We start from the raw sequence: 27,135 nt of genomic DNA, 5'->3' as shown, positions 1-27,135 counted from the left end.
TTATATAAGATGCATATAACATATAAGATGCTCAGGTATCATTTTTTTATGAATTGAGGGAGGCTGAGACTAGTTGTCACAAGGCCAGTATCTGAGTAGCAGTGTTTTTATTCAGAAAGGATGCATTCAACTGATCAAAAGTGACAGTAGAAACATTTATAATGAACAAACAAAAACAAAAAATCAAATCAGCTTATAAGAATGATTGCTGATAGATCATATGATACTGAAGACTGGAGTAATGGCTGCTAAAAATTCAGCTTTGCCATCACAGGAATTTAAAAAATAATAATAATTCACAATATTACTGTTTTAATTATTTATTTTTTTGAAAAACATTAAAAAATCTTGCCATGCCCAAACATTTGAACAGTATTGTATATACGTATAATATAGTTATTTATCATCAACTATATATTGAAAGTAGTTTTGCCTTCCCTGCAATTGGGGCATGTTGTCACAAAAGGTCACAAAAGGAGTTAATTGAGCAAGTTTTTTTTTTTTTTTTTTTTTTTTTTTCTGGGCAATGATAGAAAACTTTTAATAGTTTTTTTAGCCAAGTCTTTAAGTATTTATCTATAGATAAACTGACTTTTAATATAAATCTGATTAATAACCACAGTAGTAAAAAAAATATATGACAAGTATCCCTTTGTGTTTTTGCCTTTTTTATGGGGCATAAAGTGTTAATTTTTTCTTTTAAAGAAAGTGAGTGAAACATGCTTCTATTTCTCGAAGTTATTCTTGTATTAGAGCCTTGATGCTTTTATCTGACTTGTATATCTTGTAGTCTTATAAAGTTAAATGATGGCAAAAAAAAATGCACCCTCGTAGTCTCTGTAATATTCACCCTCACCATGACTTGGAATAGATTGTTTATAAATAATACGCTTCGTATTATTTATTCGTATTATGAAAGCATTCACAGCTACCATCTACCATCAATTTTGCACAGATGAATATCAAGAGAAGCTTTGACCTTTCACAACCTGAAATTTAGGAATGTTGTGCTGGCTAACATCAGAGAGGTGGTTTGTGGGAAAAAGACTGGGTGACGTTCCTTTAGAGAATTTCACAGTGCTGCTGTACTGGGCAGGAGCTGACAGCAAAGTCATGTTTTATCCAAATGTACTGCGCTTCTGTCACAATGTGTTAGTGTGCTTTGGACCATATTGCGGCACATAAACCTCAAAATCTATCTTTGTCCTTTTTACCTGCATGTTGGATTGGAAGCCGCGATAAATTCATGTTCATGCATTTCAGTGAATAAAATAAAGCAGGTTTTTTTTTTTTCTCTCTCATTTTATTTTATGATCCATGGACCTGAGCTTAGGAAACGGTTCCATACTTTTTCAACCAGCTGGTGTGTTTTCAATAAGACAGACTGAGTGAGAGGTCAACTATGGATGCAGAAATGAATGAATACTGTTACCTCATTGAAAAAGTATGGATGTAATTAATATTATCTATCCTCATGAGAAAGTCTCTCACGGTGGCTTGACTTTAAGTCTGTGGGCCTTGGGAGAATTAAAAAAAAGCCATTGAGTAGCATTGAGTGGTGTATAGAGATGGTTCTCAGCATCACTATTGTTTTATTGCCTCTATAATGGAGGAGAGAGCAATTAAGTGCAGAGGAAATAGCTTCAGTCATCAAGCATTTTGTTCACTAGCTCTGTAGGCACTTGGAAATGACTGGACTGATTTTTACAAATGGTGGCCATTTATGTTTGGCTGCTTGTGTGCATGCATTTTTCTTGAGGGAGAGTGTGATGTGTGTGTTGAAATACGTACTGCATTTGTAAACATGTCAGACGTTTCTAAAATAGATCAATGGCAATTACAATATGAGGCTCTTGCCAGCAAGGTGTATTTATTTAAAAAATATATATATTTTAAATAGTTTCTGATTAACATTGGTCTACTCTATGACATTGAGAAAATTGGATTGTCTTTTAAAACGGATTTTACTTATGTAAAGTTGGGCAAACAGATAACTGAGACCTTTACATTGTTCTTTTAGATCAGCAGTGTTCTCAAATGTATATTTTGACCTCAAAACTTTTTCTGTGCATGCTTATGCTGGTAAAAAACCTTAGCAGTGAATTGTAACCTCTATCTGAGGTAACTGCATGTGTCCAGTCAGCAATTTTTTATCTCAGTGATTAATGCAGCATTCTAGTTCAGATGAATTTCTTTGCTGAGGATCAATTCTTGACCCTTTCAAACTGCTATCGCATAAATTGCAAATCAAGAAAATTCCTGTGAATATTGATGAGAATTCACCTTTTGAATATTATGCTGAGCTTTGGAAGAAGGACTGTAGTGTGCATAAAGCAACATTTTAACATTGTATCAACACAGAAGCACAGTAAAAATGCATCTCTTCAATATTTAGAAGCGAGTTTTATAATTTCTTATTTTAGAAACTCTTTAATATTTTATGAGAAAATTCACAGATCTTCTTACTCTTCAACTTTGTTGAAATAAAGCATCTGTGCTCAAACTGTGTCTTGTTTTTTCCCCCCAACCTGATGAGGAAATTGAATTTATTTGCCGTAAAATCAATATTTTACTTACTAGATATTTACTATTTTTATAATACTATACCTTAAAAATTCTCTCTCTCACACAAACAGACACACATACATATAATATTATGCAAATAGCAGTTTTGTGTTAGTCAAAAGTGACAAAAATGGTTTTCTTCAGCTAGTATGCTGCAAAAATCACGCTTCATTTTGCAGCCCACTGTTAATTTTTCATTCGCTAGCTCCAGAGGCGGAGAGCTTTTCTGATGGAGAAGGGATCTGAGTGCATGTTCCTCTGTTATTACCCCTCCTCAGAGGAAGTGGTATTTTCAGGAGAAAGAGAGTGGGAGAGATAGAGGAGAGGAGAAATCTTGTTTATTATGCTTCAATGCTCTTTCGCTTCTCAGTCTAAGCAGAAATAAAGGATTTCTGTTAAACGGTGCCTCTGTGTTCCTCAGTTTTGCAGGATATCATCGCAGAACTTCCTTTGTGTGTGCCGTTTAAGTTCAGACTGTAAAGTTAATGTGTCACAATATAACACAGTTTTGCAGAAGCATGCATTTAAAAACTGAATTCAATTTCATTTAGGTTAAGACTGTAAAGTTAATGTGTCACAATATAACACAGTTTTGCAGAAGCATGCATTTAAAGTTTAAGTGAAAGTGAGGTGATGTGAGGCTCAAGTATGATGTCCAATATGTGACCAATACTCAGATTTTGTGCTCTGCATTTAACCCACACACAGCAGTGAACACAGTGTAGCACACACACACACACACACACACACCTGGAGCAGAGGGCAGCCATATTGCTGCAGCACCCGGGAAGCAGTTGGGGGTTCAGTGGCTTGCTCAAGGGTCTCACCTCAGTCATGGTATTGAGGGTAGAAGAGCGCGCTGGGTATTCACTCCCCCCACTCACAATTCCTGCCAGATATGAGACTCGAAACCCACAACCCTTCGGGTTACAAGTTCGACTCTCTAAACATTAGGCCATGACTGCCACGATTTAGATTCCTTCACGCCAGATATGAGACTCGAAACCCACAACCCTTCGGGTTACAAGTTCGACTCTCTACACACCACACACACACACACACACATCACACAAACCCCTCACCTTCCTTCACGGAACAAAACATCTTTAATATTTTCACAGGTGACACAAAACAGCCGCCTTGACTGATCATCTTAACACTTGTATTATAAGGAATAACAGATCTCTAGTGTATTGAAATATGCATGAAAATGTTGCAGACTTTTATAACTATTACATTTAAAAGTTATAGATAAATTATCTGTTGAGCATTATATAGTATTTGTTAATGTTTTTGATGGACCTTTTTATTGGAGATGTCTGTATGTTATAATATTTAGAGATTTACTCATAAAATATTAACGTGTGTGCTAATCAGCTGGCGATGTAATCATTTTTACTATGATGAAGGGATGCCTCATAAATATTTATTTAATAACTTGACTGGATAATGTCTGGAGGTTACCAAGAAATGCATATATTCATGCACTGTATGCTAATTCTGCATCTTTGCATACATACGTTTGTGTGTGTGTGTGTGTGTGTGTGTATAGTGTCTTTTTTTGCTTCTTTTTAGATGTTTTATTTAATAATGTGTAGGTCTTTGGTTATATCTTTGGTTATATTGACATTTAAACCATTAAGAAATGTGACCCTGGACCATAAAACCAGTCTTAAGTCACTGGGGTATATTTGTAGCAATAGCCAAAAATATGTTGTATGTGTCAAAATTATAGATTTTTCTTTTATGCCAAAAATCATTAGGATGTTAATTAAAGATCATGTTCCATGAAAATATTTTGTAAATTTCCTACTGTAAATATATTAAAACTTTATTTTTGTTTAGTAATCTGCTTTGCTAAGAACTTCATTTGGACAACTTTAAAGGCGATTTTCTCAATATTTAGATTTTTTTTGCACGCTCGGATTCCAGATTTTCTAATAGTTGAATTTCGAACAAATATTGTCCTATCCTAACAAACCATACATCAATGGAACGCTTATTTATTCAGCTTTCAGATGATGTGGTGACTGGTTTTTAGTCCAGGGTCACAAATGAAAGAGGCTGTACATACAAACAAGTCACTTTAAATAAAAGCATCTGAAAAATAGAAATGCTTGGTGAGAGTGTTTTTGTTGGAAATGGGATGTGTATTGACCAGGCAGAGAAAAGGACAGTAACTTTAAATTTATGGACAGATGGATTTCCTTCCATCTGAGGGAAAGCACTCTATGAACTTTTAAAAACCCAACCTGTGTACCGTTTTTCCATTTGAATGTATTTCTAGGCCATATGTCACTGTAGGCCTCCAGTAGTTCTGTATTTAATAATCTTGGGAAAGCTCTTTACCTCCTGCAGGATGCCATAGAACTCCTATCAGAAGTCTGTTAGTACTGGCTAATGAACATTAGCTTCTCTCATTACGTACAACTTTTTCTAATATATATTTTCAAAGAGCTAGAAATGTTTGTTTATTCATTATCGCTTACACCATGACTGAGACCATTTAATAGAGTGAATTAATATGATGATTGCAACGGCTGAAATATTGAATGAGGCAGTGGCATGTAGTTGAATTCTGAAATTAGGTAAAGTCCTCTTTCAGGGTTTGGGTTTTTAGTCCAATGCAATTCATGTTCCACTTCCATTTGAGATTTACACAGTTTCTGGGTTCCATTTACATCACACTATCCACAGTATCAGCCAATATAATACAGTTTATATTATCATACTATTTATTAGAACAAAGTTGCATTAAAGTTTATGCATTTTTAAATGCATTTCACATTTCTTCCAAATTAATTGCTTCAAACAGTGTAGAGTTGTTGTGTTTTTACTGCTTACTGGTGTTTGTTTATTTGTTTGCTTATTTATTTACTCAGTTTTCCAGGCGACAAAATTTGTAAATAAACAAACAAACAGTCATTCTCGTGTCTATTGTATTTATTTATTTATTAAATTATATCTTTTTTGGTATGCATTTATTTTATTAAGATATTATCTTCTGCACTGCTTATGGTATTAAACTAAACTAAAAAATGAAACAGCTTTTATTTTATTTTATTTTATTTTTTAATTTATTTTCCCCATTCTTCTTCATCAAAATATTTTGTGGCAGCACTACCGACCTTGCCTTCTTTAGAAAAGTCATGACACATTTCTCATGGTCGTACTGCCTGTACGAGCCTTTTAGAAATTTTAGGAGAGATCAGAGGTTGAGTGTTGATGTTTGCAATCCACCTGTATAAACTAGAGACACCTGTCTTCAACAGCTGGAGCACATGTCATGGTGAAATGTAGTAATCCTGTTAAAAGGCATTTGTCACACTGTGTCATATCCTGTGCTGTAATTTGCCATGGCACTTATGTGTGCCAAACAAATCATGATCCCAGTGATCTCTGCACAACGCCGAGTCATACGGCTCAGTATGTGGCCGAGATGCTCCATATACCAGGTTGCTGAGGCAGAACATGTAATATGATAATATGTACATTGTGTGTGTGTGTTGAATCAGTAAGTAGGGCATGTGGAACAGGCGATAATACTGTCTGATGCTGAAGTCCTCCGTATCGTCTCGTGTGAATCTGAGATGAAGGTTGGGAGTGCTGAAGGGGGTTTTGTAGTAACTGGCTTCCCATGTGACTCTTCAGTAAATCTTTTCAGTTTAATTTTTTTTTAGGCTGCCACTTGCCTGATTGGTCTGACAATGGTAAAGTCAGATGACTTTTTGATGCACATCTAGCAATCGGTTCTTGAAATGTTTCCATCGCAAATACATCCTAAATATATCGCAACATTTGCATTAAAATACATGGATGAAAACCTGGCTATTGTGCTGCTGCTAAAATGAAGAAACACACTGAAGCATTTATCACTAATGAATGAGCAGAAATGCATCTGATGTGAGAATAATTATTCTCTGACAGGAAAATGAATATGCATGCGGTTTGCAAAACAAAAAAGGGGTGTTCATCTGTTCATTTAACTGCTTAACTTTCAAAGTTTCAAGGTTTAAACAGACGTCTCTTTAGATTTAAGCCTCAGGCTACTTACCACACGTGTTTCGGTGCTATTGCGTTTCTGTTACATAGTGTTTTGGACAAAGCACACCAAATGAGCACATCTAGATCTTCTTAAATATATACAATTATATGTATATATATATATATATATATATATATATATATATATATATATATATATGTATATATATGTATATGACCTCTATATAAAAGCCTGACAATTTTTTATGAGAATGAGTTGAATGAATTGTTGCTGATTTGTCAGAATAATATGTCTCAAGCTTATTGAGGGCAGCTGAGACAATACCTGGGGCCTGTTTTTCTCGATCTGCTCTCGTTCTGTCCATTTTTCCTGTCTCTCCAAATGTCATATTGTTTGTATGTTTTTCTCCCCAATGAACACCAAACCTTCTGCCATGGCCACTGGGTAAACAATAAGAGTGGGTTCACTAGAGCATATCTCCTAAAATGATAAATGTTCCAAGGCAACAGCTTCCCCTGTCCTACGGCTGCCCGTGTGTGTACCTGTGGCCACAGATAAGAGGAAATGCCTGCCAGACTCATTGGCTGTCACAGCAAACAAATTTCATGTGCGAGCAGCCCAGAAACAGAATGTTACAATCATCTCATTTAATACTCTAAATTTTAATAGAATAAATTCTGTGAAACTCTTTATAAATATCATACTGTGGCAGTACCATGGTACTGTGATTAGTTAACAGCTGTTAGTACCATGGCACCTCATTTCATTCCGCTTCACTTCACTTTTTTATGTAGGAATTTTATGTGCATACACCATTTTTATTTATCCACAAAACTACACAAGCGTTTAAGCATGCACTTTTTATTTTTTTTTTGGTGATCTTTTTTTGTTGATTGGAGTTGGCAATCTTTTGAATGCAAATATGCATAATACCATGTCCAAAATAATGTTTGAGAATTATTTTTGGTGTGTGATTTTAATTGGATATTCTCTCCAGTAGTTGGTTTCCTTTTTTTTCTTTTTTTTGTAACCCAGTGAGGTTTCACTTCCTCACAGATACGCACAAACTGTGCACATCCATCCTTATCTGGTCGTACAGAGCAACAGAGCCTTTTTGTGCAGTAACCTAGAGGACATTATACTCTTCAGGGAGTCATGTGTTACACACTTACCTACAGAGAGAGGCTCCTCTTCTCATCTCTTGCCAGCGAAGGGTCAACTACAAGGTTAAAGACGACTCCACCAGCCTAGCATGTGCAGGAAGACCTGGAGCGTAATGTTTAACACAAGAAACACTCACACCTCCATCGGCTTCTGGCTCAGCCTCCACTGGCCTTTTAATAGCTCTGTTTAAACCCAAAGCCCTTTTGTGCTTTTAGGGAACTTGTCACTTACTGTGACATTTCTAGGCCTCTAATGTTGGAGTTTTCCTATACTTGTGTCTAACAGTGCATTATGGTATAGCTAGCATGTCACCTGCTGCTTATTTCTTAGATTGGATATTTGTATATATACTAGTAATACCATATAACGGTATACATTACTCTTTTTCACAACAGTATATAATTTGAACTACTGTATGACATTTTCATGGTAGAGGTGATATGATCTCCCACATACACACATGATATATTCATGCTTTCAAACATTTTCTTTTCTCCAAGAAAACTCAATCATACCACTTATGTATATTCTCATAAATATTCTATCCAGTTATATCACTTTATCTCACTTTGTGCTGTGGATTGCAGTATATTTACAACTTAAATATCATTAAGATTCCTGTAGGTGGTATTTCTTTCCTCCCACTATGTAGTTATGTGACTTTGCTCTCTTAATAACATGCTCTGTCATTCTGCAGATTTTTTTTTGGCCAATTTCAAGGTGTTATTTTAAAGGACTTGTGGATTGATTTAAATGGAAAGATGCAGGAGATGTTTCTGGGGCAGAGGTACGCTGCAACCAAAAAAAAATTTTTTCTGAATAATGATGTTTGTCAAATACACTGAAGCAAAATCATATAAATTATGTAAGATGTTCAAATTCAGATTTGTATTTCTTACTCCATAGTTTCATGTTTTTTTTTTTTAGATTTCAGAATAAGATTGAGCTTTATTCACGAAGTCTGTGCTAACACACAAGGAATCTGTTGTGTTTTTTTCATGAGATATTAGTACATACATATATGACATTGAGAACAGAAAGAACATTTAAATAAGACTGAGGGGAAAAACTTATTATTATTGGGTTTTATTTTAATCTTGAACAGAAGATTTATGTACAGATTTATGCATTATTTTATGTATATATCTATATGTTTCTGTATCAAACAAACAAATGAATAGATTACATGCACCAATGGAATTAATGGGTATTAGTATTCTTTACTAATTTTATAAGCATTATTATTCAGATATTTTAATAATAATAATAGTAAAAATAATCATTATTATTGATTAATATTATTATCACTGAAAAACTAGTCTAAAACTGATAAAGCTATAGTATGGGCAGAACTAAAAGCTCAGGAGCCCATAATTTCTTAATATCATGCATATCTTATCCTGTCTGACCTATTGTTTTGACCTTTGACCTGTTTCAACCTATAATTTAAAAAATGACTAGAACCAGACAGTCAGTGCTTACCTGTCTGTTGCACACAGACCTCTTTGCTATTTTTGTTTCTGTCCATTGAATCTAAGCCAGGGTCCTATAAAGCTCTATGAGTATTATGTCTAAAGGGTATTTTTCTTTCAGATCCCACAGAACATATATATTTCAATCTCTTTCTTCTCTCCATTTCATTTCTAGCCCCTCAAAAGTCTAGGCATTGGCCAGAGTCAAGTGTCCGAGGTATGATTGCATACTGCCGCAGTAATACACAGCTCCTGATTTGATCAGTGTACTTGGAACCATAAAAGGAGCAAATTGCTCTTTCTTTGCTGCTGTATCACTCTCCAACCTGTCTGATTCCAACAGGCTTTATCTCAGATGCACCTTGCTGGTGATTTCTAAGTTTCATTCATACTAAATGTCATCACTGCTGCTTATATACCTTAACTAGGAAGGCTTACTTGGACAGCCAGCTTCACCAGGTCCACCATTCCTGGATTTTGCAGTTGCATTTACAGTCTTTTTATAGATTTTTTTTTGTCTACTTTGTGATCTATTTATAATTTCAGAAGAGTTTTGACTTCTATGTCTGTAACTGTTAAAATGATGCTGTCTGACTCGTAGCATCCAGCTAACTTTTGCATATTGAAAGCTGGGAGTTTTTGAAGTGTTAGAAATCAGATCCAGCTGAGTAAGGAAACAAGTGAGCAATTATGAGCTTTAATATATGATCCGTTGGGAACAGATTGTTTTCTCTTTCCTAAGTTGAGGAGGCTTGTACACTAAACAGATTTGACTTGTATTCTCAAGGACTCTGTCTTGTTAGATGTATTTCAGACAATGTCTGCATGCCCATGATAAAGTTTCTTTAATGCAGCCTGATGCAAGTCACATGAAATGGGTTTCTGTTTCTTGTCCTCGAGGATCTCAAGGTTATCGCAGTATAGTGCTCACCAACAGGACGACTGTTTGATTGGGGCTGTTTTAATGTCCTTGCAACCATTTTATAAAGTGGGAGTCAGACTTGTTTGGAGCTCTCTGTGTGTGGAGGTCTCTGTAATTTTTGGTTGGTTCTGTCCAGCAATGGATCTCTTTTTTTTTTTTTTTTTTTTTTTTTTTTCATACTAGGTACTGTACATTAGTGGCTGGCAAGAAATTCTTCATCTAGTGAATGTTATTAGTGTTCTCTCTGAGCCCATCACCATTGACGTTTATAAGGTTGGCTCTCATTGAAAGTGGCCATTTACTGCTTGGCTCTATGATAAAGGTGGTGTTGTAAGGATTTTTTTATCTCTCGAAGTGACTTGTAATAGGGAAAAGGATTGTGGAGAAAGTCATACTACATGTACTTTTAAATGATCATCTGTTGTAGGGGGAGACTGCAGCTAGTTTCCACAAGGTTAGACAGTGTTCACCTCATATCAGTTGGTGCATTTCATGTCTTAAAAAGGATTAGGATCAAATTTTATTTGATTTTAGCTTTTAGCATGCTGAGAGTGTGTGCATTTGGCAAATATTTTCCTGTTGGATCCACAGGACTGCCAAGCCAATCACGCATGCCGTTTTTCAAGGTCAGTTCACCTGATCTGAACTTGTTGGAAGTCTGCTCATTTCTAATTCAAAGATGGAAATTACATATATGGAATGTCCACTAGCATGCTAAATCTAGGAAGATGTCTTGGATGAGTTCCCTGCAACTTGATTGTAAAAACAGCTTTGCTTGACTGTGGTTAATAGGATTGTTTGAATTGTATTATTTAAAGCAAAGAAAGCCATGCCATTCTAAAGCTGAGATTGTTCCCTTTCGTTCACAACCCACACAGAACTATATACAGCCACACAAACAGAACACACATATTATGATCTTGAGCTGTCCCTGTGAAGTATACCATATTGCAGTAGTCTACTGCATTTTCTGTTTCCACAACAAATTCCATTCAGAATCAGCACTGATTTTGAGTGTATTTGAGCCGTTACCCAAGTCGCATAATTCCTTAAGTGAATTAGATGATTTAATGGGTGCAATTTATTCTTAAATAACCCTCGTTAGTAGGGGTGCACGATAAATATCGGCTGATAATTAATGCACATCTCGTCAGTAAAGCCGGTTCTCTAATCAGCGGTAAATTCCATCAGGTGCGTGATTCCACATAGAGCCGTTGTTAACTGACAAGCTGCGCAAATCCACGTTCATTATCATTGTCAGTTAACAACAGCTCTGTGTAGTAACAGCTGCTCTATGTGAAATCACCTTATCCTCTCCCAGGATAAGGAAACAGTCCTCCATAAAATGTGCTGCACACATCTGAATATTTGGGTTAAACTGTTCTGGCTGGAAATGTGTTGTGAATACAACTTAACCTCTGATTTCTAGTTGTGTCCTCTTTTGGAAGGCCGAACAAAGTATTTTCGCTTTCACAATGAAACAGCATCTCTACTACATGGCACCAACGGCAACAGCGAGAATCAAAGTTATGCCTTCTTTCTTTGCGTGAACATTTGGGTGTCTTTATGCAAATCTTCCGTGTTTAAACGAGGCATTTTAGGGGGGCGTGGACGAGTCTTAACTTTTATAAAGAATATCTCTTTGGGTTTGAGACTTTAGTCTTTGCAACTTTACAGATCTTATTTATGCATCAAGAGCTTGTAACACTCCAAAGGAAAAGGAAAACTTGAAATCCCATAATATGACCCCTTTAATAAACACCTAGGGCTGTTTAAACAATAAGCAATTGCAGCTCTATTATTCAAAAATGAGGTAATGACCAAACTATGTCAGGGAAGGAGAGGAAATGCATGACTGTTTGTTTTCTTTTTGGTGTCCAAGAACCCTCAGCCAGGATTCTTACTCATTAAGATGTTTGTAGAATTGTTTTGTGACATGACTTGATAATTAAACCCACAAATGACAATTCTGCCATTTATTTAACCTCATGTCATTCCAAACCAGTATGGCTTATTTTCTTCAGAACACAAAATATGTTTTTGTCTTTACAATGAAAGTTAGTGGGGTCCGAAGCAACACTGGACTTCATTCAGTTATATTGTATGTACTGAGACGATTTTTTTTTTTCCACAGAGGAAAGCAATGCATACAAATTTCCCCTTTAAGAAGTTGGATATTGCAGGTTGTTTACCTGTTTTAAAGACTTACTTCATGACATGTTCACACTGGTTTTCACTCTCTAGGCCCCTGTGTATCTGCATATTCATCTACAAGTATGTGGTTTAATAACATGAACTATCAAGAGGTCTATTATGATCATGAGCATGTATTTTTAGACCCACCAGCAGCAGAGGTGTTATCTTTCCCTCTTCACACCATAGCAGATGCCTGCAGCAGAGTCACTTTATATTCTATATATTCAGAATGAAAATCTTGGGGTTGGAAAAAAAAGCAGATGAAATGAATCATAGCTATGTGGTTTTAATTTAACATAAAATAAAATCAAGAGACATCTGAGGTGCTTGTCATTTTTCTTACTCCCCAGTGGTGCTTGAGCCGCATCATACTCCATTAGGCAGGTTATGTTGAATCGATATATTGGCGCAACAGCCGAAGAGAGATTGTGGTGATGGCATGCTCCTCAAACAGAGGAATGATTGTGTTTACTGCGGCAGATGAAACTAGTGGCCTACAGGGCATTGTGTCACAAAGACATTCCTCACGATACAAAAACAGTGTGCCTCATGATGGTCGTAATGTCTTCGAGATGACAGCATTTTTCCCAAGGGAGAGATACTACCATCTGTGCTGGGTTTATATAGAAGTCATGTGATGCTTTTATAGAAGTAGTGTTGTCTAGACAGTTGCATTCTCCTCCATAGCCATTCAGAAGAGAGACACCACTAGCAAAAGTATGATGTATTTTTATTTCGGGTTTCTTGGGCGAAAAAAATATTTTATACATTTGGATGGTATTGGATGCTTAATTATCCATGCTAATTTTTTTTTTTTAATTTGCTAATTTAATAACACTTTTAAATGTCTTTGCAAATCATTTTCAGTTTGGTGCATTGTTTTTTTTGATGAATTTATTTGTTTTTATTTAGAGTGGTTTTTTTTTTTTTTATTTTTTTTTTTTTAAGTATAAATTTTGTGTAGATTTATCATCCAAGTTAGTGGTCATCTCATGAAAATAATTATCAATTCATCACTATTGGCCATAGTTAATTTGTTTGCACTACAGTACCCAAAAAAGGCCTTTCCAGGCACATTTGTTCACTTTTCAGAAATGTAGACTGGTATCTAAGTTTGGACCGTGATGACATTTCAGGCACAGTGTTTACGACCTATGATTGGAAGGAAATGTTAACTGTCAGTCAACTTTTGACAATTAGAGTCTTTCTCAGAGAGCTCGAGGAGGCTTCATGCACAATAAAACATTGTTAATCAGATGCCTCTGCCTGTTGCAAAGCACTTGGAGTCCGCTGCAAGAGAGGGTGTGTTAGCTAATGAACAACGGCAAGCGTATTTATTCAGTCCAGCATTATACAGAATCATCTGTCATACAGAAGACATTGCAAAAATTGTTCGATTTAAATGATAATGCTCAGAATCACAAACATTTCTGTTTACCTTCATTGTTTACATTTTGTGTTAGGTGCTGTTCAAATTTTTTTTGATCAATTGCACAATTTTTCAATTGTTTGTCTATTTACAAAGTTGCTACAAGACGTTCGTGAGAAGTCTCACTGTTTTGTAAACCTTCTGTGCCTAAATGCAGGGTTAAGATGCTATCTTAGTTTGATTTCTAAAAGACTCTTAAAGACTGACTCTTCCAAAAAAATGCATTCAATAGGAATGGCTCCTTATTTTATTAGCCATTAAAATTGCCAAATACCATCCTGGATTTTGTGTTGTCACTGTCAGGCTTGAGGAAAGCAGTCAAATCCATCTGAAGTCATGGCACGTACATTAATCATGTGGACATGTCTGTCAAACCTGCCGGAAGATTTCTCCCTCTGTCAGGAATGACACATAGGGGGCCTAGGGAATGTGAGTGCCAACAGGATGTGTTGTAGAAGCACACACGCTCACAGTTATAGCACAATGCTGGCAGGTGAAAGGGTTGACTGCTTCAGGTGACAAATATGGCGTCAGAGGCCCTAAGGTCAACCTGGGTCAACCGAGATGTCCAAAGCAGGATTTGGACACTTTCACATGAAGTCTTTGCTTTTGGAAATGCTGTTTGTGACATGTTGAATCTGTGCTCTGATCCGAATGTGATTTTGTCAGTCTGTGTCACTCTCCCCTCATGTTTTATTCAGAGTCGTCACCATCTGCGTGCTCCCTTTCAGCCTCTTTTCCACATACATCTTTAAAATTAGTTTTCGCAGTGAACGCCTCTCACGTGTCTGCTATTAATGAAAGGATTCACACTATGAAATGCAGCAAACGCTGTTTACTGGATATAATTGGCTCACTCGGTCTCTCCAGGCAGTGTGACTCCTTTTATCGTCATTGATTCTTGATTTGATTCACAAACTATCAACAGGGTTTAATTTGGATTTATATTTTATATTGATTTATTACCTATTATTTCATGTTCACTGTCAAAAGTTATTTTTCACTACATAACTGCCAGTTTGAAACAATGCAAAAGTGAAACAATGCAAAAGTAAAACACAAGACATTGAGTTGAACGTATTTATAAAGTACAAAATTAGCTAACTACAATTGTTATTTCCCATGCATAGATCATTTCTTCATCATATGTTACTTTCGGTGCTCTGTTAATCTAATACATAATTACCTTGATTGTGAATTTAACCTTCCATGCATGAAAATGGGAGATCCACAGTTGAATTTAAATGATTTAAGAATATTTTTCTGCCTTTTATTCCAATAGTGCTAGAGAATTCCCACTAGAGGTTTGGAAGGTCACAGGTTTGGTCTGCCCACAGCTTTTTAAGGTTGAATTAAGGCCAGTGTCAGCCCATAAGGCTTTAGGTAACATTAACCATCTGGGCATGAAATGAATCAGAAGGCGGGCGTGAACGAGTAAATCCTTCGATCTTTCTTCTTCTGCCCTCATTTGACAGCAGTGCTATGCTTAAAGATGCATACTTTCATCCTAGTGTCTTGCCTGCACTCTGTCTCTCCGTCTCTATTTCCTGTCATTCTGACAGTGTTTACCAGCTTCTTATCAACATTCATGAACAGGTCTGCGAAAGCTCCCTTCAGTCAGATATTTTGTGAGCTTGTTTTGATGGCAAATCACATCTAGGTCTCCCCACCATAGATTCTCAACCCAAAAGAATCAACCATTGAGAGGTTCTCCCTAATCTCAAGTTGACATGAGGCTCGGAAAAGTAACTGACGCAAGGATTAAGTACATACTCAGGTAAAATGTCAACATCAGTGGAGGTCTTGGAATGTTTCACATCTTGGAGAGAATTTAGGCCTGACCTTTAAACCCTTCCATTAGCTGATCCATGCTTAGACTTGCACTCTAAAATGCTGCTGTTCTTGTAATAACAATACATCAGGCCTATCATAATGGAAGATTGACAAGTAGACGAGATAAGGCTTCCAAAATGCCATGAGCTCTACATTCACAGTTATTAGAGATATTGTGAATAAGTAACATTCCTATCTACTCTAAGCTGAGAGTGGAAGAGGAACATTCATACAGATTTACAATTGCTTCAGGTTGTTTCAGAGACATCATGTTGTTCTGACTGATAATTGATTTCTATTATCTGATACCTTCCTGTAGTATAGAATCTTTATTTTTTCCTCAGAATTGTTTCCATGACTGTCATGCAGTGTGATCACGCTCCACATATACTGTAATACTCGCTAAGCCTCAAAATGGCTTCGACAAGAATAAAACTAATTATTAACCAGTTGACCAATAACTTTATTTGTGACTAACAGTATTAGCAGGCAGCATAATACATGGTTGAGTTTTTAGAATGATAATCTAATGTTAAGTCAATCAAATCAAACCATCCAGCCATTAAACTGTACTTCTGCCTATAATTTCTTGTCACCTCTCTAGAAAATTAAATAAAATAATAAAGTACAGTTTTATGGCCAGTAATACATATTAAGAATGAATATATTTTCTAAACTCACCTGCTGTTGGCAAAATGTTTGATTTGGCACCCCTGAATGTCACTATAAAACTGCACAGTGACCTTTTTGCTATGAAAACTCTTCCCTGAAGCAACTTGGAGTTAAATACCTTGCTCATGGGCAAAGGTGATCCTTCTTGGGAGGATGGAACCTTGGATCTGCTACCTACCAAGTGCCAGTCATCAGGTCCAGTGTTGTTTTTTTTTCACTCTGAGCAAAACTGCTCGAATGAGGAAGAGTTTACTGCAGAAGGGATTAAAATAGACCTTCCTTGTGGAACTTGCTAAGGGCAGAACAAATGTAGACCTTGCAGATGTGATAAATTAGTAAAGGGAGAGCTTCATTCAACCATGAGAGGGAGACTGGTCACTGGGAAAGAGGGCAGAACATTCAAGAAGGCCGAACTTACTTTGTGTGGGTTGGTTTGTTTATGAAGGTGTGAAACACTTGACCCCGAAATCCTGCATGACTTCTCAATGCCTCAGTTTAAATAACTTGTGAAAACGCAACCATTTAACCTGTCAGCATGCTCCTGCCTCTACTGAGAGGCTGTTTCAGCCATCTGAAGCATTTGCTCATGGCAGATGTAGTGTCTGGACAGCCTTTTTTTCTACCCAGGCAATAGACTTGCTTCCAAAGAGGAGCTACCATATTGCAACAAACTGGCACAGCCATGGTTCCAGAAAAAGCCTCAGGCAGTTCACGCTCAAATGGATGCACAAGTGAGGATTTTAAGAGGTTCTGCCTGAATTGCTCATACACACACACACACACACACACACACACACACACACACACACACACACACACACACAAACAAACACACACTTTCAGTCTTACTTTTAGTCTGCCTTTTACTGCTGTAATTAAATTTTAACAATGAAAACAATGTCATCATTTACTCACCCTCACATGTAAAGACTGCCGAGACCTCTCTGTTTTTTGTATGACATAACTGAATGAGGAATTGGTCCATAACACCATACAAGTGATAAAAGGGAACAAACAGTATTTTAAAATCTTCAGGAGCCATTTGAAAGCTTTGTATGATGAACAGACCAAAATTTAGTGAGTTGAAGTTCATTCAGACCAGTTTTTTTAAATGAATCAACCAATTCTTTGAAAAGATCTCTTAAGAAAATATTTACAAATTAGATAAGACTGTTCACTTTGATTTGTTCAATCAAGTTTTGTGAACTTAAACCATTTTATTCTGATTCAAAAGAACGATTAGTTCACAAATCAGACATACAGTAGCTTTGTTTGGCACGTTCATGAATGTGAGTAAAAAAATTAATAAAATGTGATTTTTTTTGTGGGTGAACTGTTCCTTTAAGAGAAGTCATCATGCAGCCATTATAAATGACTCCCATTGCAGCTCTGCACCTACCGCAGCATTTACCATACATTGAGCCAAAGAAGAAATAAGACACAAACTTATATTTTGGGTTTGTGAGCTGGACAGGAGAAAGGGTGACTGCAGCATATGCTTAGCTCTGACTACGTGCAGAGACGCTAAGAGGTTGGCACAGGCTCAGTGTTTAAAGCTGGCTTTTTCTGCAGTGGTTTATCTGAAAACAATCTCAGGAGAGATTCACACCTGGAACACTGCCACAATTCTCATAACATACAAGCGCAAACCGTCACAACACTATTACTCCTTGATGCTTCACATTATAGCTCTTACTCCAAAGTACCAGATGGAATATTATGAAATATAGTGAATTAGTCCTAATTATATCATCTCCTAGTCATAGTCTTAATTACAATGCACTTATCTCATGAATAATAATAGTTACTGCATTGTGAATTTCACATCTCCAATAAAGACAAGAATTATTTTGTAAAGGAACTCTCCTCATGCTGATTCATATGCCCCTGCTAGAGAATACTACCTCTGTTTTGCAGTTTTGCAAAAAGCAGCTGCCCTGAATCCAAACTCAGGACGCAGGATGTCTAATTACAGGTATGGCAACCACAAAGCTAATTAAAGCCTCACCCGCTAGCTGGATTGCATCTGGATTTTTGTATTTCCTGAAACAATGATGAATCTGTTGAATGTGCATTGATTGCCTCAGGTGGCAGACAGATTGGATAAACAAGTCTGGGTCTTCAAATTGTGGGAGCTGTGAATTCCCAGGATGCACCGTTCCCTGATGAGAATGTTTGTCAGTAGACAATCAGAGAGGCAATGTCTTATTTGATAGGAAGTTTAGATCCTATTTTTTATTGACTTTATTCTAATTGCTGAAATGATTTGACAGCCTCTCCTAAAAATAGTCTTTCTTCAGTGTTTTGAGGATTTTTGAGAATCATCCAGGATGCTCCAGTACAGCTGTAAATGAACTGTCAATATAATGTGATGATAAAAAAGCATAGTAGTAGAATTAATAATGATAATAATAATAAAACTTAAAAAACAAGCTCATATTTATGTCAAGACTACGTTTGCCGCTAGATGATTGCTCTGATCTGACCCTCTTTTCTCCTTTCTCTCCATCCAACCAGAACCACTGAGACAAACCAAATAATGCATATGTAATCCTTAACGTTTGAAAACATGTCCACAGCTGATAAATCACAATATCAAAAAAGGAGTAATCCAGAGGGGGTGGGATTTAACCTCCTACAGTACTACGTGCATGTGCATGAGACAAACCTCAGACAAAGAAAGCCCTCTCGCTGTGTCGCACAAAGAACAGGCTCGACACCATGGAAAAAGACACTCACATATGAGTGTGCCTTCTACAAAAGATTTTATTCTCCCATGATGTGTTTTAGACCACAGTGATCTAGCACAGTCACCCAATCACAATGAGATAAATGGGGTGATTCCATAGGGTGAAGAATCAGAGGGTGTTTTTGATGAGATTCTCCATCTCCACTACTGGGAAGAAAAGTACAGGGAGGTTGAAACAAACAATGACCATTTTCCCCAATGTCAAGGCAGTAGAATGACATCAGCAGAATGGGAATCAGGTCTCGGGAGTCTCTCAGGAGTTCTGTTATCGCCCTTGGGTGACGTGGCACACTCCCCTTCTGAATGAATGGGTTACTGAAACACGCTGGGTGTCATTGTTGGCCAAGGCTCAATTAACAAGTCCTCTATCTCCATTAATGCTATTAGCTGCTGATCCAGGCAGCACCGGTTGGCTAGGCTGGTGTTGGCGGTGAATTAGAGAGTGCTGTAATCCTCTCAGCTTTTTGTCAGTACCACGCCAACTACATGTGACCACAGTGCATCTTGTGGAATTATCGCTATTGTCTTGCGATGTAATCCCTCGAGGGTTTCCATCCTCACCCCACTGGTGCATCATTGCTTTGTTCATTCTTATACCAATAAACACTTGTGCTTATTTTAAAGGCAGACGAAATCCCCTCCCCGTTCCCACTCTGGAATGAGACAGTCATAGCCCAAGGATTCCTTGCCTTGCTGCCGGTTCCTTTGAACTTCGTGTCTTTCTCACTTTCCTGTGTGTTTTCCCCCCGCCCTTCTCTTCTTTCTGTCGCTCTCTCTCTCTCTCTCGTTCTTGCCCTGTGCACACTCTTCCTTACGTGCACGTGCATGCACGCATGCTCAAAGACCCATTCAGCTGTATGGCTGAGGACTCCTCTACACACGGGTTTCTTAAAGGTGATGGGTGCACCGGAGAAGACTGATATTTGACCCATCCTCTCCAGCTGACTGCGATCCGCTGCTTCCCCCTACATCTCGCTACCCCTCCTTCTCTCCCTCTCTGCATCTGTCTCGCTCTATCTCTTTCAATCTCTCTGAGATCTTTCGGAGCTCAGCTCTTTGTGATACGAACGCACACCTTCACACACGCACGCTGGCTGAGTGCAGCGGTTTGCGCCTGGATCACTGGGACTGCACGCGGTGGGCAGGCATGGAGCGCTTCCTTGGCTTTGTCAAGCAGATCCGGAGGTCCAGGAGACGCAAGGGAAAAAAGTACCGTCCAGAAGAGGATTATCATGAGGGTTATGAGGACGTCTATTACTATGCTTCCGAGCACCTGCACCGTAAGTGCTACCGCTAGCTGGCTGGGAAGGGAGGGAGAAAGTGGGGAGGGGGGATTGGAGCTTGGGTATCTGCCATTGTTTTACTATTGCATAAATTACCAGCCAAGGGCAGACATCATGAGAAACTCATGTTTGAGGGATGAATGAATCGTTTATCTGCAGACTATAAACTCCTGGATGGACTTTAGTGTACAGCAGTTGAAGTTCCTTGTCAGAGCGAGCGTGTTTATAAGGATATGTGTATGCTTTCGCCCCATTACCTTTGCCTGATGGATGGTTTCAGTCGGTCACCATTTGTTTCTATTGATTTAGAGTGTGTTTAATGCTGCATTGGCCATTAAATGCACACTAGAGTGGACATTTATTGCTATACTGGTGTACAGTGCTGAGCTGCTGCTGTTTGAGTGCTACTTGGTGTGTTTGGGTAGCACACTGCCCTTTAATCACAGGTGAGAAGTTTGAGTGTGTGCCTCTGAGTGTGTGTGTGTGTGTGTGTGTGTGTGTGTGTGAGAGAGAGAGAGTGAGAGAGAGAGAAACGGGGCATTATTTTCAACAGCATAGCAGTCTCAGGTAGCTGTAGTGCTAGGTTTCTAAAATGTTAGCTCTGCCCGGCATGTTTCTCAACCTTTGTTTTACCTTTGTTTATTATGCAGCATCTCATCCATTCACACTACGTACATTCTGCTGTTGTTCTTCCAGCATTATGCAGATTTTTTCTATACAGAATGATAGTTAGCATTGTGCTCCCTTGGCACTCTCCTACCTGTTTTGAAGTTTGCAGGTTCCCATTCATGAGATGCCCCCAGGGCTAAATGGGTAATGACAAGGAAAAGGGCCAGGAGTCCAGTAATCCTCATTCCATCGCATTTCTGGTTAGAGATGGACAGTCTAAAAGTGGGTGAATGCAGGTGTTAGTAATGCTTTGTTGTTGTATTGTTTTTTGCATTATTGTGTATTTAGAGAATTGAGAATTTTATATGCTCTTCATATGTATGAAGCGAAAGGAAAATCTCAACCATGATAGAAAAAATGTGTGTTTGAGTGTAGTTTCAAGTATAGCTTCAGTTTTTCATTATATGTCAGGAATTTCTACAGTGCTGAATCAGTGGAGGCATGCAAGCCAGACAAAGCTTTGCCCAAGATACTCACTCATCACCATTAGCAATAGTGATGTAGTCATCACTGCCACGCATGAAAGCGCTGATTTGCACGAACAACCTTTTTGAGAATTTAAACCTGCAGAGCTGCAGTGTTCTCAAACATTGCTAGCTTGAATTGAGGATGACTGGTGGAATTAATTGTGCGACTGAAGCCATGTTTCAATCCCGCATTAGCTTTGGTTTGGTTTTTGCAGGGAGACGTTAATGAAATTAAATTGTTTTCGATCAGCTAGTTATGATTGTGATGTCAGCTAAACGCTGCAACCTATTCCCTAAATGGCTTCTTTCTTTTAAGTGTGATTTTTAATGTCAGGTGTTCACTTTGATATGCAGTAGCAAAACACTCTGTGCAAAACATAGAATTAGACACCTAATTGGCCCAGCTGGAGTCCGACTGAGTCATTCAGATGAATTGAGGAATAAATGCCATTTGGAATATTTTTAGATTAGTGAGAAATATAGAGATGTCACTTACATTTCCTGTTTGGGTTGATGCTTCAGGTGTGTGTTAAATGTAATTGGACTTTGAGCTAGCAATGCTACTTTTTAAAATGTAATGGCAGCTTGGTGTGCACAAAGGGATCAACTGCTAATTAACCCGCAGCAAAAACCTGGAAATGTCACACGTGGGTTCCCTGAGCCCAACCACACCCCCCTTCGATTTGCTAGGGTCCCTCGTTTCGCCTCTGCCTCTCTCTTCATCATTTCTGCCTTCCTCATGTATAATTCACAGTCAGGTTTTAGTGTGTCCATTCCCATTCATTTATCAAATTCTCCATCATGTGGCCCACTGTCACTCCTTCTATGATACACTTCATTTTTATACTGCTGGGCTCACTGCAGGACCCACACTTGGGGGAGGACTAGATTTTGATAAATGGATCATATCTCAATAACAAAGGGTAGCGTAGAGACAGTATATGTTTGTTTGATACTGTTTGGAGGTGACCCAGTGATGTGGATTTTCTTTTATTTACAGTGGAAATATGCCTATGTATAATAATCCTGTTATTGGCTAAATACATTTTTATACACAATTTGCCTGAAATACATTTTAATATGTAGGGACTCATGTTCAGATTTTGAGTGAGGTGGGCTAATCTGTGACATGTAGTTGTTCCAGTTCGAAAGACGCAAGTTAGTAAATACAGTTGTCAGTCCCAACACTGACTATGAAGGTAGTCTGGGAGGCTTCAAACCCTCTTTCGTCCCAACACTGACTATGAAGGTAGTCTTGTAGTTTTCAATTCTTCTTTCCATTTCAGCATTTCTGCATTTTCATTTTTTTTTGAAATTGAATTTTTTATTTGCATAATAGTTTGTACTTATCTATTCACTTACCAATGGCTGCAATTTTGCAATACCCATGGCTGCAATTTTGCAATACACACACACACTGTGAAAAACTGAAGTGGGCAGCCATTTTGCTGCGGCGCATAATAGTTGGGGGTTCGATAGAAAACCTAAGTCGTGGTATTGAAGGTGGGAGAGAGAACTGTACATGCACTCCCCCCACCCAAACGCTGACCCTTCGATTGGGAGTCCGACTCTTCTTAGTTTTAAACGCTGACTATTCTTCTTGTGGAGAGACTCCCTAAATGAAACATTAGCTGCCGCCTTTTAGCTCAGGGCAAGTGGCCTTTCCCTGCTGTGAGGTTCCCAGAAACCTAATGCACAGCATCCATTTTGCTTGTTTGTTTTTCTCTTGTTCACAGGAGTAGATTAAAGTATTAGTGAAGTTCCAGTTGTTTTAAAATGCAGCCGAGCACCAGTCAAATTCAACATGACTTCACAATAACTGACCCTGTTTACTGTCATAAAACTATACAAACTATACAATGCTGTGCTAAAAATGTTTTTGATCTGCCTCTGAAGTGGCACCAACCCCTTTTTCATTTTTAAGATGCTTCCTGCCAAATATGTCATGTATGGACTGCTTTTCAGGATTCAGCCATTTCTCAAAGCATAAAATCCTACCCTGCGTTTACTTATTTATTTATTTATTTTATTTAGTTTAAAATTGTCTTTTATCTAGAAAAATGTCACACTATGGAACTAAAATTGCTTGTGAAAGATCTTTTGCATTGACTTTAAAATCAATTTGATGGCATTTGTTGTATTTTATGCAATTTGAGAGACATAGCATCATCCCTATACACCTAAAGTTTTTTTTTCCCTCTAGTCTAGGAAAATAAATGAATAACTAGTCACATGTTAATTATAGCAGTATGACACTGTACGTGCAAAATAGTTGTCATGATAATATTTAATACCTTTTGCCTGGTAAAGAGGAATCCTTCATGTGCGATTTACAGGTTTTGCATGGCTTCATCAAAACAGCCACCAAGACTGCTACGACAGAATGTGTTTGCTTTCCAAAAAAGAAAGTGGCAGCACTTCTAAGAGACATCTCAAAGGAGCTGGGAGCTAAATCAAGGATCTGCCTCACATCAAAGCAAAGATTCCTCTAGTAGGTCACATGAAACCCTGAAGGGAAAATAAATGCATGCCAAATGACTTCATTTTGACTGTTAAAGTGAAACAAAATGTTTCCCTCTGATAAAATGTTAATTTGCTTTGTCCAAACTATAATCGAAGACCCATCTTTTTATCTAATGAAAGCCAACAGGATATCTTTCACGCCGAACAAACTAAACCATAACTGTGTGTGTATCTAAATGCGATGTTGTCTAATGTTCCATTCACTTAACGAATTGTATCACATGATTTTGCTTTCCTAAGACACATTCATGCAGGCACAAATTAACATCCGCCCATTACCCTCTCAAAATCCTTCTGGAAAGATGGCAGAGATTCTTGATATATTGTTATGGGGCTTGTCTGTTGCTCAGCGGCAGCTGTTTTAGGCCTGCGGTTGCTAAAGGAGGATGGAGTCTGGTATTTTAACGAGCTGCTCACAGTTAGTAGGTGATAATGAAGCCTGATGGTCCCTCCACAATCATCTCTCCTCCCCATTCACCGTTCACAGTCAGCTGATCTCTACGCATTAGCAATTATGCCAAAAAGAGATAGTTACCTAAGGCCTTCTGTTGAATAGCATGAGGATACTGTCTCATCATTTTCATTTGGGATAAAATTAGATGAAAGTACTTGGCACACTTTCTAGATTGGTCTTTTATTGTTTTTCTGTTTTTTCAATTGCACGTTACACACAATTCTCTTGGTGTTTTGATCACTGCTTAATGGATATTCTTCTCCACTTTCATTAGCTACTTTGCGCTGTTTGTCCTTGCACTGGATCAGGTCACAGCTAGTCATGGTCATCCTTTGATAAACACTGCATTGTCAAGATAATTGACTAACATTTTCCTTTTCTTTTTATTTATTTATTTAGAACACAAGCATCCTTGCCATCCACTCAGTTCACTTTGAGTCTTTTGAATGAGTTTTGAATAGTCCAGTTCTTAAAAACAATAAGGCTGCTTTTCCCAAAAGCATTGCATGCCAGTGTAAATTGCAGAGACTGGGTGCCAGTAGATTCTACAATCTACTTAGGTTTATGCTTTTGGGAAGCGCAGCCTTGAGTGATTTCAGAAATCAAACTGATCCAGTTTTCACAGACTCTGTGACTCACAATGAATAAAAGCCCACTGAAATTCCACACACAAAGCTACCATGTTACTGCAGACTTGGAGGGTAGCACACATTAAGTCATAAAAAATTGTAAATAAAAATGTCATAAAATTATACATATTTATATATAAGATTATTTTATTATGATCCTCATTGACATTCATTATGGAAAAGAGCATCCAGGATATTCTTCCGAATTTCTCTTTTTGTGTTCCACAGAAAAGTTAAACAGGTTTGGGTTAGAATGAGGCTAAATGAATGATGGCATAACTTTCATTTTCGGACTAATTATCCCTTTACCTTATCTACTTTCCATGAGCTCTAGTCAGGCTTACACCACCTAATTTGTCCTTATTAGGACATATCCCTAGTCCATAATGACCTTTTCTCTTTGTTGTTGAGGAAAGTGCTGAGGAAAGTGGCTTGCACTGGAAATTGCAGCTACCCTGTTTTTAATGCCTTCATCCTCAACTGATAAATGCTGCTCTTTTTTTTCTGCCAGAAAACTTCAGACCATCTCATTACACTCGGGCTGTCACATCACGTCACTGCACTTCTCCATTTACAGTGGGCTTAATACTTCCTCCTTACACTGTGTACTGTAAGGCCACCTCATCCTCCTGCTGGAAATGTCCTCGCTGAAAGCAGAAGCCTAACCTATTATCTCTCCCTTTTCTCTGCATGCGATAGAGCCTTCAGCATCAAAGAGGCATGATGAATTCTGATGTGTTGTGTAAGAGCCATTAAGGAATGCATTAAGCATTCCCCATGAGTATCACACTTATCTCGGAGTGAGTTTAAAGTGTGCCAGGCCTCTAAAGTCGTGGAAACCTTTATTTTTATTATTTATTTTTTTGAATTGATGAGGACAGCACTATTTGTCATTTGGACTGACATTTTCGGGTTAGCCGAGTAAACAACAGCAATATTAACTGCTCATCTGGTAATGACATCTTAACCCCAGCGATCACGGCACTCTCCACTGCAGACGCCAAAGCCCCCCCTGAGAATTCTTCCTCCTTATTACTGTCAGATAAACTATCATGTTATTGTTCAATTTACTGTCTTTGAGTGCATCTCGGCTTGCAGCAAAAAAGTGAAGTAAATGAATCTTGTTCTGGATTCAGTGTGTGTATAAAGCAATAGCAATTCATTTTTATATTTGCTGGAAATATTTATATATTAGTTATATGCATTTATTTCTCTTTACAAAGAGAAAAAATACTGCAATCTGTAAACTATACAGCTATAATCTACTGTAACTCCATGAATTCAAACATCATTTTGCTGAAATCCAGTGATATATGATGCAAAACACTGCTGATTACTTGCTTGGTGGCTGATAAAAAGAGGGCAAAATTCCCTGTAAACATACACTAAAATAAGGGCTTAAGCTATGTCTAGGGATTATTCCAGATAATCAGAGAAAGGAATTACTTGGATTAAGATGTTTACATGGCATGGGCAAACTTCTTCAATGCCTTTTACAGGCTACTTGTCATTATTTTTTGATTAAATGATAAGAAATGTGGTTTGTTTTAAGAGTGCACGATAAATATTGGCCGATAAACGTGGATTTGTGCAACTTGTCAGTTAACAACGGCTCTGTGTAGTAACAGCTGCTCTATGTGAAATCACGCACCTGATGGAATTTACCGCTGATTAGAGAACCAGCTTTACTGACGAGATGCGCATTAATTATCGGCTGATATTTATCGTGCACCCCTAATTTGTTTGCCACTATTTTGTTCATTTTCATTTGTAACTTAACCATATCGCAAAGACATTCAAATTAAATGCACTAGGGTTGTTTACTGTTACATTATTCATTTGCCTGCTTAATGCGTTTCTGAGGAACTCGACCTCCCTTATTTTGCCAAAAATGTGTGTAAAATGTTTTTTGTTTACATGCATCTATAGTGCAAAATATCAGTACTCAACATATTTTATGATGATTATGGTGTTTTTCAATTATGAGAATAATCACATTATTAAGGTTAACAATCAGAGTCTTCTGTTTATATAAACTGCCTTTTTTCCCCTCTCTGTTATTTTTACATTTTAAAATGATTCCCCACCCCCTTATCAATTTT

The 27,135-nt window shown here is 37.7% G+C and overlaps 1 protein-coding gene across 13 annotated transcripts in view; it reads left to right on the top strand.

Moving 5' to 3' along the window:
• LOC109066706 (glutamate receptor-interacting protein 1-like) overlaps positions 1-27,135 on the top strand; it is a 224,518-nt gene that overhangs the window by 70,515 nt on the left and 126,868 nt on the right. For 2 of the 13 annotated variants that reach the window (XM_042739557.1, XM_042739491.1), the window contains exon 1: positions 18,371-20,288. The exons of 2 other annotated variants lie outside the window; for them this stretch is intronic. In XM_042739557.1, coding sequence (XP_042595491.1) covers positions 20,156-20,288 — 133 coding nt within the window. In that variant the 5' untranslated portion in view covers positions 18,371-20,155. Of the gene's footprint in view, positions 1-18,361; positions 20,289-27,135 lie in introns of those variants that run through there. 9 more of the 13 variants (XM_042739525.1, XM_042739541.1, XM_042739552.1 and 6 more) reach the window with 9 other exon arrangements.

The sequence above is a fragment of the Cyprinus carpio genome, chromosome A4 (assembly GCF_018340385.1).
Source record: "Cyprinus carpio isolate SPL01 chromosome A4, ASM1834038v1, whole genome shotgun sequence".
Taxonomy (NCBI): domain Eukaryota; kingdom Metazoa; phylum Chordata; class Actinopteri; order Cypriniformes; family Cyprinidae; genus Cyprinus; species Cyprinus carpio.
Note: the sequence above shows the minus strand (reverse complement) of the source record. Positions and strands in the feature narration are given on the sequence as shown.